General features: G+C 40.1%; 2 protein-coding genes across 7 annotated transcripts in view; one reads left to right on the forward strand and one right to left on the reverse strand.

Moving 5' to 3' along the window:
• The window catches only part of smash (smallish), a 32,531-nt gene extending 22,667 nt beyond the window's left edge, over positions 1 to 9,864 (forward strand). The window contains exons 7-12 of one of the 6 annotated variants that reach the window (XM_064700502.1): positions 3,603 to 4,725; positions 5,832 to 6,220; positions 6,293 to 7,290; positions 7,594 to 7,659; positions 7,708 to 7,820; positions 8,810 to 9,864. In XM_064700502.1, the coding sequence (XP_064556572.1) occupies positions 3,603 to 4,725; positions 5,832 to 6,220; positions 6,293 to 7,290; positions 7,594 to 7,659; positions 7,708 to 7,820; positions 8,810 to 8,997 (2,877 nt within the window). In that variant the 3' untranslated portion in view covers positions 8,998 to 9,864. Of the gene's footprint in view, positions 1 to 1,536; positions 1,595 to 2,086; positions 2,249 to 3,602; positions 4,726 to 5,831; positions 6,221 to 6,292; positions 7,291 to 7,593; positions 7,845 to 8,559; positions 8,695 to 8,809 lie in introns of those variants that run through there. The other 5 variants (XM_064700504.1, XM_064700505.1, XM_064700501.1 and 2 more) reach the window with 5 other exon arrangements.
• A 1,117-nt stretch (positions 9,865 to 10,981) lies between these two features.
• eIF3f1 (eukaryotic translation initiation factor 3 subunit f1) lies at positions 10,982 to 12,018 on the reverse strand. Its single transcript, XM_064700429.1, has one exon. The coding sequence runs from the start codon at positions 11,936 to 11,938 to the stop codon at positions 11,096 to 11,098; it is 843 nt and encodes a 280-aa protein (XP_064556499.1). The 5' UTR covers positions 11,939 to 12,018; the 3' UTR covers positions 10,982 to 11,095.
• Between the last annotated feature and the right edge of the window lie 174 nt (positions 12,019 to 12,192).

The raw sequence follows: 12,192 nt of genomic DNA on the forward strand, positions 1-12,192 counted from the left end.
CGGATGACTTTATAAAAGTGGACAATTCGAAGTTCTATTTGGCCAACGATGAGGTCCCACCCTCACCTCCTCCGCTGCCCAAAACACCAGCGCCGGTGAACATTGAAATACGAAAAACCATTACCACAGATCAGATTCTCGAGGAGCACAACACGGAGCAGGCATTGAGCCAGGAGATAAGCGACCTGCTCGATGATGAGCTTAACAAACTGGAGGCGGCTTCGGCGGCGTCGGCGGGGGTTGGTGCTGGTCACTGAAATAGCACGACAAATGAATAGGTTTTATTTAGGAAACACTTGGGTAATATCTATGGATCAGATCAGATGGCTTTAAGCAATTCTCAACCTAATGAACTTGTCCGATAGCTCTCTTCTAAAATATACTCTGCGTAGATGATCAAAAATTTACTTATGACATTTTTCAGTTGACATTATATTTGAAAACATGGCAAGGCAAATAAATACTCGTAGATCTTCAGGTTTTTTCCTAACTTGTCCGAAATATATCCTGATTTAATATAACCTCATATAATCGAAATGAAAACACGAATTTATTTATGAATATAATTTGAAAATATGATATCACTTTATTTTTGTTTTTTATTTTATTTTCTTATTATATATTTCTGTTGTGGGGCTCAGGCTACGTAAGCTACAGTTTCTTTATTATTTCTTTGTTCTTATTACTAAAACCAATTTTTATGTATAAAAAACGAAATTTGATTTTTATGTAAAGAAAAATGTGAAACATGTGTTTTATGGTTATATATTTTATATACTTAGCGTGCTGAAAAAACTTCTAATACACAAAAAAATATCACAAAAAGCATACCGATATAATAATAAAAAATCATAATAATAATAATGATAATCATAATGTTGTGCTATTTTATGAATAAACAAGAAAAAAATGAATAATTTGCGCTATGCTCGAAAGCTGCTCAACGGATAAAATTCAAATATTCAATAGCACTGCTTGCAATATTCTCACAACCAAACTGCATCGTCAAGCAGTGCATTGGTGTTTTGATATGGCAAGCAATCTGTCTGCTGCCCTGGATTTGAAACTGCTTTAATTTGTTGATAATTTCCCTAGAAGGGAATTTTTGCCCTTTGATTTAAAGTCAATTAATTAATAAATAAATAATTAGCTGAATAAACAAAAACAAAAAAAGAAAGAGTTTTATATGCAACGTGAAAGGAAGACTTTCTCTGGTATTAACATACATTTCCAATGCGCCCTGGTCCTAGTTGTGTTCTGTCTTATCCCATCCAGATGATTTAGCGTAAGTAAGTCCCCAAGGGTTAAAGGTTTAACATTTAAGGCTTTTGTATATGTTTCCTTTATCTATATATATATATTGTGCATTATATATCTATCAAACTATCGTAATATAAACATAATCTGTATGCATTTCTCTTACATGCCTTGCGCTCGTATTGTTGGCTAAAATGTATAATGTATCAAATTATCAAATATACATATGATATGTATATTCTATACATATCTATATATAATAATATATATATGCTACAGTTACATAGTTTACATGCTTACTGCCAGCAAAAGTTGTTGCAAGTTTACAATTTTCGAGGTAAGCGGTTGTGTCTCTTTCATCCACATCTCTCGCTCTCTCTCCCTCTCTCTGTTACCCTCTCATATGTAATTATCTTTGTCTCATTGGTTCTTTGCTTTTGTGTTCTGTTCTGTTCTGTTTTTGTGTTTAGCTCTTAAGTTTTCCATGCATGTTCCAGCGCTGTACACAAAAGTATATCTATTTAAAATGCCAAAAGTCACAAGTGTCACGACCTCCGCCCTCCCGCCTAGACGACCCTAGTGGGGTTTCAGTTCAACAGTGCATACATCGGGGCGCTACAAGACCGAAATCCCAGTATCGTTCCATATTTTGCTCGATTCTCTCAGTATTTGTTTTTTGCACCTTTTTTTTTTTTATTTCTGCAATTTTTCTTTATCTGTAAATGAGCTTTGTTAATGCGACCCTTGCAACAGTTGCGTTTAGTCGCCTTTGGGCTTTCAACTGTTTTGGTTCGATTCCGGGCAACTATTTACCCAGTCGCAGTTTTATCTTTATAGCGTCCGACACGTACAAACAGACATATCTAAAAATAGCCAGACATCGCGTCGGGGATGCACTACCTATAGTGCTTATAGGGCAATCAATAGCTCTACCAGTCGATAAACTAAAGTGCGCCAGTCAAGCAAATTATTTTGTGATCGATACACAATGGTAACAACTAATTGACTTACATATATAATCAAAATATATAATATAAAATTGTAACGATTTGTAGTGTCAACATGGTATTATTCAAAAAGATTCCATAAAGCGAAATCCCTTGAGTTTTGTCTAAGCTAATATATATACAATACAACAAACATAAAAATATATATAAAGATCGACCAATGGAATTCTACAAAGATATTGCTAGAAAGCAAAAACGCTTAGCTTTTGTTGAAATAATTATAGTATGCCAAACTAATGCTAACGCTCGTGCTTTTCGGATATTTAGATTCGCATTGCTTATTAAGGAACTAGAATTCTTACTTTTTTTTTAATAGTAGAAAACAATTTTAAAATTCACTCAGAAACTCGGTACAGAAGCTTACAAAATGTTTTTAGATAAATATTAAATGTTTCACAGTTTAAAAAGAGGCTTTTACTAATTTCTTTTCTAAATTTTATTTTATATATAAAAATATACTAGAGCAACAATTTGTCATACAACTTTGTTATCAACTTATCTTTCATGTTTGCCTTACAAGTTTAGATTGTTGTAGAGCAGGCTTGAATAATTTGCTTTATAACTAAAGCAGAAACAAAGACAAAGACGAAGTATCTAGATGGGGTTCGAAAATGCACACCTTTCAAATAGATGTCTTAAAGAATAGAGAAAATGAATTACTTATTAAAGTTTGTCATGTATCAAACTTAACTCGCTTAAAATCAATCGCATGGAATAATTACATAATTTTTATTATATATTATAAAGATCAAAGCATTCAATAATCCTGTTCTATTTAATCCTGTGATAAGCGTAAAATTTTCACCATTTCGAACATAGGTTAGAAATAGGTTATCTCTGCTATTGAGCTTACCTACACTATTTAGACTTAGTCCACTCTTCAGATTGTCCAGTTAGTGTCGTAGTCGTGTACAAGTATAAGTGATTACATTAGGAAATAACTCATGTATAATTTAGCTCAGATAATAGCTTATCAAGCCTAATAGCTATCAGTTTGAGAATCGCATAGAGAGTATCAGAGCGTCGATCAATTCGAATCGCTTGAATGGCAGCAAATACCATATTTATTAACTTGGCCTGTTTGACTGCTGTAAATAATGGAACCCTTTGACTGAATTTGTTTTCATTTATAATTTTCTTATCGATTTTGTGCAATTTTGTTCGTTGTTTTTTTTTATGATTATTATTTATTTATTATTATTATTATTATTTTTTGCTAGCGCAGCATTTGTAGCAAACTAACTTAATTAAAATATGTGCGATGATGGCGCACTTTCTTCTCTCTCTCTCTCTTTCGCACGCTTTGCTGCTTTGCTGCTTTGCTCGCTAACTCCACAGATCAACGAAGCTCTTGATTTGGCGCTGGAAGCTATTGACAGGGAGGTCAGCAGCGCGCAGGAGGAGATGAAGCAGGAGCTGGAGGAGGATGCGGATGCGGAGGCAGAGCAACAAAATATTGAAAACCAAGCAAAGATGGAGGAGTTGAAGGAGCCGAAGGAGATGGAACCAGAAACTATGCAGCTGAGTTCGGGGGAGAAGGAGTCAACAACAAATGTCGCAATGCCAAATAAAACGGATGAGCAGAAAACGGTAGAGGAGCAGGAGAAACAGGATATTATGGAACAACTGGCAATCGATAGAACGGAGCCCATCTATGAGAACATCAGCTCGACTATATCTATGCAACAAGTAGATAATGAACAGACAGCAATCACGATGTTGGTTCGACGTAGCCACAGAAGAAGCATTCCAAATAAAAGCAACAATAACAATAATAATAATAACGAGCATAATCAAACTAACAATAATAACAACAACAACAACTGCAACAACAACAATCAAATCGACACAACAACAACAACAATAACGACAACAGCCGCCGACTTGGAGCCCTATTACCAGGTGCCGAAAGCAACGGAACCCTATTACGATGCACCCAAACATCTGCGTCCGATACCCGTCTACGAGAACATTGACATCTTCTACACGGGCCTGGAACTGGGCTCCAGTGTGACGAGCCTGGCGTCCGCCCTGGAACCGCCCAAGGAGAAGCCGCCACCGCCGCCGACAGAGCCACCCACGGAGGATGGCAATCCCGATGACGATGAGCTGGACGCCGGCACCTGGTCGTCGGACAACACATACGAGACCATTTCCAGCAGCACGCGTCGTCAGCTAGGCCAGAGTCCGAGCCAGGCAGGTCAAGGCGCGCCCATGGCACAACAACCCTTATCGCCGCCCATCAAGCGCATGAACTCGACGAAGCGCATCAAGAAGGAGCTGCGCAACAAGCGCTCCAGTTTCCTGGGCATCGAGACAGACGCCGATCTCGATGATATGGACAGCTATTTGGAGCTGACGGTAGCCCCGCCGCCGGACATGGCCCAGCTGCTGCAGGAGGAGCGACGCCTCGAGAAGCAGCTGTACATCAAGGCGGGTCTCTGCGACAGTTCCGATACAGGTGAGTGGGATATGGGTTGCGGCGGGGCTTGAGGGGCTAGGCAGGGCAACAGAAACCCAATAGAGCTGAAAAACGAGCAAATTACCGACGGACTGCCAAAGCGGGAAGGGAAGCTCTGGAAATGGCCAGGTTAAGTATAAATAATCCGTTTAGTGCGTACGGTGAGACAGAGAGCGAAAGGGGGGGTTGTGGTAAACGATTAACAGGTAGACGAGACCAGGTAGCAAGGGCCTGCATTTAGGAAAATGTATGTGCATAGACCTTACAGTTGTTGTCGATATTCCAGATGAAACTGCGAACAGTTGACCGAAAATTGAAACAAAATTCTTCTGCTGAATCTCAAATACAATAAACAGTTCACTTTTAAAAAATATTATTTTAATTATTAGAAAAGAACAATAAGTAGTTAATTTTTAAAGAAATATTCCGCAATTATTCGAAATCAATCAAAGAAATCCCGAATAGAAAAGTAAGCAAATATTGGGATTTGTATATATGTATATATATATATATATATATACCCCTGATATATCAGCGACTTGTGCTTTGATTACTGTTAAATTTAAGCTCGATAATTTTCATGTGAGCTACTTATGTTATATGATTTAATGGTCGACAGCTTCCAATTAAGAATTGAAGAAAAAAAAACAAAAGCTTGTACTCAATAATTGTACCTACACAAATTATAATCTGGTGATACCATACAATAACCTACATACCAAGTTTGGTGCATCTAACTCTTTTAGTCTCTGAGTTATGCTTACAATAAACAATATCTCGAAATTTTAATATTTGTTTTTATGATATATTAATATATATCATTTTTTATTATAAAAATCTGATCGAAGATCTGAAGCACAGATATAATAAAAGCATGTTTAATCGTATATAGACGGGATAGTTTTGAAGAATAAAGGACATATATTTCATGAAGAGTTATAGTTTGTGTATAGAATATATCTCACGGGTTCTACAAATCGGTTTTGCGTCAAGGCTTACTCGCCAAGTAGATTGTATCTAAAAAGAAAGACTTTAAAATAGATCTATAGCATGTCCACTGATTTCCCACTTCATCCGTTGCCATTCCCCTGGCTCGCACTTGACAGGTGAAAGCCGCGACTCAGGTGTCTCGGAGAATCATTCGCGCCAGAGCAGCGAGCACTATACAAACTCCTCGGAGGAGAACGACACCCCGTCGGAGGCAACGCCACCGCCAATGCCGCCGCCGCCGACGCAGCAGGCGCTGGGCTCGTCGCAGCTCGGTGAGATCATCTACCAGAACGAGACGCTGCTGGCTGCGCAGACGCCGCTGCTGCAGACGGTCAAAGGCAACTCGGCGGAATCGTGGACGGAATCTGCAACGGCGGCAGCGGCCGCCACCCAATCGCTGAGCGAGGCAACCGCCACGGCCAATGCAAAGATGCTCTCCATTGAGGAGAAGATACGGGAACAGGGCGAAGTGCTGCGCGTGGAGCGGGAGCTGCTCCAGTTTTCGGTAGGTGCAGGTTTTGATCCTGGCAAGAAATTCGGATTGAATGTTTTTTTTGTTACTTGTTGATCATTTCAGCAGGAGGAGCTAAAGCGACAGCGCGAGAATCTGCTGCTGCGCGAGAATTTGGCGCGCCGCGAGCTGCAGCATGGCGCCAAGATGCTCTTGTCCAACAATCGGCGCTCGCTGCAGGATCTGCACCATGGCCTAGGCATTGGCAATGGCATGCTGAGCGCCTTTCAGCCGCCGCAGCCGCAGCTGCCGCCGGCGCAGCAGATTTATGCGAATGTGCCACAGCAGCAGCTGCTACAGCAGCAGCAGCAGCAGCAGCAACAGCAGCGGGCAGTGCCGCCGCCGTCGGCGGCTCTAGCACATTATCAATACCAGCAGATGGACACAGACTATCGCAAGTCCATGTCGGATCTGAATGAGTTCTCCAAGCGTCTCATGCTGCCCCCGACGCCGCCCACAAAGCCCTTGCGCGCCATGCACCTGACTACCAATGGCCACGGCCTGGAGCCGGACTATGCGATCAGTGCGCGCCAGCGCAGCGGCTACGGCGGCTCTCTGGTCAAGATTGCGGGCACGCCGCTGCCACCACCACCAGCAGCAGCAGCAGCAGCAGCAGCAGTATCAGCAGCAGCTGCGCCTGCGCCGCGTCACACGGCCAATCTGGCGGCCGCCTATCATCACCAGTCGGCGCAGAATCTGAGCAACATGTCGCGCAACACGCTGCTGGCGCTGAGTGCCACGCCCAAGCCCAAGTACACCGATGGCTGGGTGCAGGTGCAGCAGCAGCAGCAGCAACAGCAGCACCATCATCTGGCCAATGATGCCGCCTGGCTGCAGAAACGCAAGTCCATGCCGGACTACAATGGGGCGCTCTACAACAATGGCCATGCCAATCACTGGCTGCTCCAGGAGGCCGAGCACCGCCGCCTGCTCGAACAACAGCAGCTGCAGCTGAACAGGCGCTCCATGCCCGCGCCCACATCCAATGGCAAGCCGCTGCCCGATTCCATCATACAAACGCTCACCGAGCGGGTCCAGAGCAAAGGCATTGGCGAACGCAAGCGGTGGGTAGAGTTCCTAAATAGTTCCAGATACTGTAGATTCCTGTTCTAATGACTTTCATTTTCTCCATTTTAAAATTTCTATATATTACAAGGCTATTAATTCAACTTCAACTAAGTTCAACATTCTTACGTTCACTTATTCTTAACAATTTCCTTTGTCTTAAGACATTCCGTTTATGCATTTTAAAAAGCATATTATTATTATTTTTCATTTTTTGTATAGTTTTCAACTCTTCCAACTTAGACTTAAGTCTCTTCCATGGTGACTTTAATCTAAAATTACTTTCCTTATTTTCTTCACAGCTTCGAGGGCAACGGCAACTACAGTCAGTTGAATAGCAATGGGCTTGGCCTGAAGCCGCTTGCCAACAACAACAGCAGCAGCAACAACAGCAGCAACAACAACAACAACAGCAGCAACAACAGCAGCAACAACAACAACAGCAACAACAACACTGCCAGCAGCAATCAGGAGAAGGTGCTCAGCGTTAGTGGCAAGAAGAAGTGTTCGCATTGCGGCGACGAATTAGGTAAACTTTGCTACTACGTTGGTTGTGAGTGTGGTTCTTCTTCTTCTTCTTCTTCTTCTACCTCTACTTCTACTAGTAACCTAAACATCGTTGACTACATTCATAGGCTTGAGAACGTGATATCATCTGATAAATAGATACATATAGCTGCATCGTTCATCGTTCGAAAAGAACACATATCTAGAAACCAACCTTTGTATCCATGCATGTACATATATGCTAAGTTTAGGCGATGCCAATCATGATATCTACATTACAATATTACATCAGCTGAAACGAATTATTATGTTTTTCCAATTACAATTTAAATTAAAGATCTTTTGTGCAATATATAAAAAACTCACCCAAAGAATGGGATATGAGTGGATGGTAAAAAGTTCGATTTAACTCAAAAAAATATAAAATATATTTTACAGACGCAGGATTTATTTTGAGATCATAAAGAAGAAGCTGGAAATAAATTTCAAAACTATAAACAAATTTTATATTCCCAAAAAAAACATGTGGATTCGAATATCAAAGCTCCTAAATAATTACATTAAAGCTTCTTGCCATCTATCCATCTAAGAAATATTTCACAAATTAGCTATTTAATCGATCGTAAAATCTATTCCCAACTTTACTTTATTCCCTCTACTGTTGCTCTTGTTTCACACATTATTTTCTCTTGCTCTCTTTCTCTCTCTTTTGCTCTCTGTCTGTCTCCGTGTACTGCTCTCTGTTTGCATGTCTGTCACAGATTTGGGCTGCACCCACGACAATTGTCGGCAGGTGCACAAAGCGCTCAAATACATTGTCTGGGTCTAGGCCAGGCGCCAACGAAAAAAAGACTTATTAAAAGACTAAACTAAATTACATTTAACCTTAATATAGCTGCACTGCAAGGCTGCCAGTAAGGTACCTTTGACTTATAGATTTTCTTCTTTTTTCTTTTTTTTTGGTTTTAACTCTTGAGTCACCCTAATGTTGTGCTTATGTTTTAAATGCAGGTCGCGGAGCTGCCATGATAATTGAATCCCTGCTGCTGTTCTATCACATCAACTGCTTCAAGTGCTGCGTGTGCCACGTGCAACTCGGGGACGGACTGAATGGCACAGATGTCCGTGTACGGAACCACAAGCTCCACTGCCAGAACTGTTATTCCAGCGACGACGGCATCAAATTCAGTTGCGTCTAGGCTCGCTGGGGGGACGACGGAAGGAGGATGCCGCCCTTGTTGTTGTATTTAATTTGTTGCAACTTTCGATTGTTGTTGTTGTACTAATATACATACATACAAATATATATATACACACACATGCATACAGTACATATAAAGTATATGTTAAATGTTAAAGCTAAAGCCTAAAGTCAATTTATATATGGTATTTATATATATATATGAATATGAAATGTTTGTCAGCTAAATGTTTATCGTCGAATGCGAATTATCGTTCAATTTTGCAAATTTTGCATTATATTGATAGTGTTTTTTGATTCAGATTTTAACTTTTTATAAATAATATATATGTATATGTACATGCACATACATGTACATACACATACAAGCCAAGCTCTCTCGCTCTGATGTTTTTTGCCAAGTCAAAGTCAAATTCAAATATTTAGATAGATTTAATGTGTGTTAAGATGAACAAAAATGTCTATGAATATTGTTAAATTTCTGCTTCTTTTTTTTGATTGAATATTGTACATTTGCCTACATTTACATACGCATATATATATTACATAGATACGTATTTATGTTTCGTTTGGCAACAAACAAGAAACATTTTAATTGTAAATTATTTTAAAACACTTGCTGAATTGCCTACTAGTGGAAGAGTTTGCTTCTTTTAATCGATACAATTTTAATTAATTCACCAACATTTGTAAAACAAACTTTGAAGACTTGCAGCAACACGCCCAGCTCCTACAAATACCATATGAAACCTTCACGACGTACCCAATGTACCTAAAATGATATAGTGCATAAAAATACATACATACATACACACAAGCATACACTAACAAATATACATATCTGCATAAATGAAGCGATTTAAATTCTAATTGTCGTTATTATTTGTATAACATGAAACATAAACAAATAATTGTATTTAATATATTTGTATTTTCTTATTCTTATTTATTGTAATTAAGCATAAGCGACAAAATTTGCATGAATGTTGTCCACATTTCTGAATGTGTTTTCAACATCATTCAATCTGAGTTTTATGCGCATTTCATTTGAATACCAATTTGAACATTAATCGCTATGCGAAAAACTTTTTTTCTGTAAAAAGGCAGCTGGAATTTCGTTTAGTTTTAAATAAAGTATATACATATTTCAACCGTAACCAAAAATAAATCTTTCAATTCATCAGCGTACGAACTTTAAATGACTATAACCTGGATAAAGATCATAAATCTGCTTGGCTATTATAATCATCAAAGTCTATAAAATAGAATCTACCATTTTCGATTTCTTTGATTTTTTAAATGGTATATAATTATCAGAATCTAACTCTTTTTATCCGAAATGTGTAAATTCGAACTTTTTGAAAAACTTACAAAAGATTATAGCTCGACTTAAGGAAGTCCGATCTTAGTATCGTTAGAACAGATTGAAGTAAAAACTTATGATATTTCGAAGCGAACCTATTTCCACAAAATTTTTTTTTTTTTTTAAATTTGGAGAAAATATAGAATGAGCATGAATATAGAATGGGGATTTTCGAATGCTCATCGATATTCATTCGAAATTCGAACGAAGTTTACCTAAAATAAGTTAAGTTTTTTAAATCTTTAAATGTACATAACTCGGGGAAATTAGCTCAGATCTTGGAAATATTCATCGTTTCTGACTCGGTAAACTCCATAGAGCAAATAGGGTTTAAAAAAATTTTAATTTTGAACCGACCCAAGTTAGGCATAAATTGTGATGTTACCCCTTGCAATATTTGTCAAATTTTATTATATCAATATTTGAATGCCAATCAATAGTCATGAACTACACGAGTACGAAAAGGTATATCACTCAAAAATCGGACATTATAAATCCGAGATATTTCCAATTACTAATAACTAAATTCTTTGATACAAACCGGAAGCGCCGATATTGACAAATTTTAACAAATTTGACAAAAATTAACAAATCACCTTATATCAATAATAAAACCAGGTTTCTCGGTGATCTGAGCACTTTATTACTTAGACGCATTAACGGGAAATAGAGAATACGTAGAATTTACTTAGCGCTTAAATCTGACTTAAAAACCCAATGAGCCGCACGCCGACTAAGCCGTTGGCAGGAAAGTTAGCTTCTCGTTGAGCTGCAGCTGCGTCTTGATCAATTGTGAGAGAGTGATAACCATCAGCAGATCCCGAACGTTGGCGTTGAACATTTGAGTGAACTGCTCGTGGGTCATGTGTGGCACTGAGTGGATGAGGTCGAGCAGCTGTCGTCCGACAGCGTTATCCGGCGTCACTTTGTGAGCAATAACATCGTCCACGTATTTCAGTATGAGTTCCAGCAGCGACTGCAGTTTCGTCGACGCCTCTGAGATCTGTGCCAGGTCCAGCATTGGCGGCACAGTCTTGGGCCTATGTGCTGGCGATACGCCCACCGTCTTTTGCAACAGCTTCAGGCCAAAGGTCTCGGGCTCGTAGCTGGTCAGCTCCACGGGTATGGGGGTAAACATGCAGCCGGTCTTGCCGCCGGGCACGCCCAGCTGGATGCACACATAGGCGCGCAGGCCCATGCGGCCGCCCTGCAGCGAAGTGTCCACAGTCAGATGGACCGGGTTGTTGCATTCGCGCGCATAGTACTCGTGTATGACGGAGCTGTGATTCGTCACCTCGTTGCCTGTTGCCCACCAGCCGACGACGCTCTCGTTGGCATTCACCTTGCGGTTCAGATCGTACATGTCCAGGGCATAGCTCAGCTCCGCCTCCACCTGGTCATCGTGCTCTTTATGCGGCACACAGAAGCAGTTGGTAACCTCGACAACTCCCTTGTCAACCGAGCCCAGCAGTGTGCCGATAACTCGATGTGAGTCGGCATTGCGACGCTCAAACGCGTCTACAACTTGAAACAGCACCACGGGATGCACGCGCACAGTTAAATTAAGCGCCGACATTGTTATTTATTTTTATAAAGAATGCAAAAATTTACAAAAAATTTAGCAATCGCCACGCTGCGTGAAAAGGACCTAGGGATGGCAGAGCATGTGCGATTGTTTGTGGTGGGTGGCCGATGTTTTTGAGGCTGTCCACTTGTGTTCAGTTTGTGGCAACACTTTCATTAAGTGCTGCCAAGCTGTTGTTATGCGATTTGAAGCTGTTGTGAAACTGTTGAGTTGCATATCGATTAAGGCCGAGCGATTTATCTTAA

The sequence above is a fragment of the Drosophila montana genome, unplaced genomic scaffold (assembly GCF_035044405.1).
Source record: "Drosophila montana isolate Dmon_TW-CO22-7 unplaced genomic scaffold, ASM3504440v1 contig_1761_1, whole genome shotgun sequence".
In the NCBI taxonomy this organism is placed as follows: Eukaryota; Metazoa; Arthropoda; class Insecta; order Diptera; family Drosophilidae; genus Drosophila; species Drosophila montana.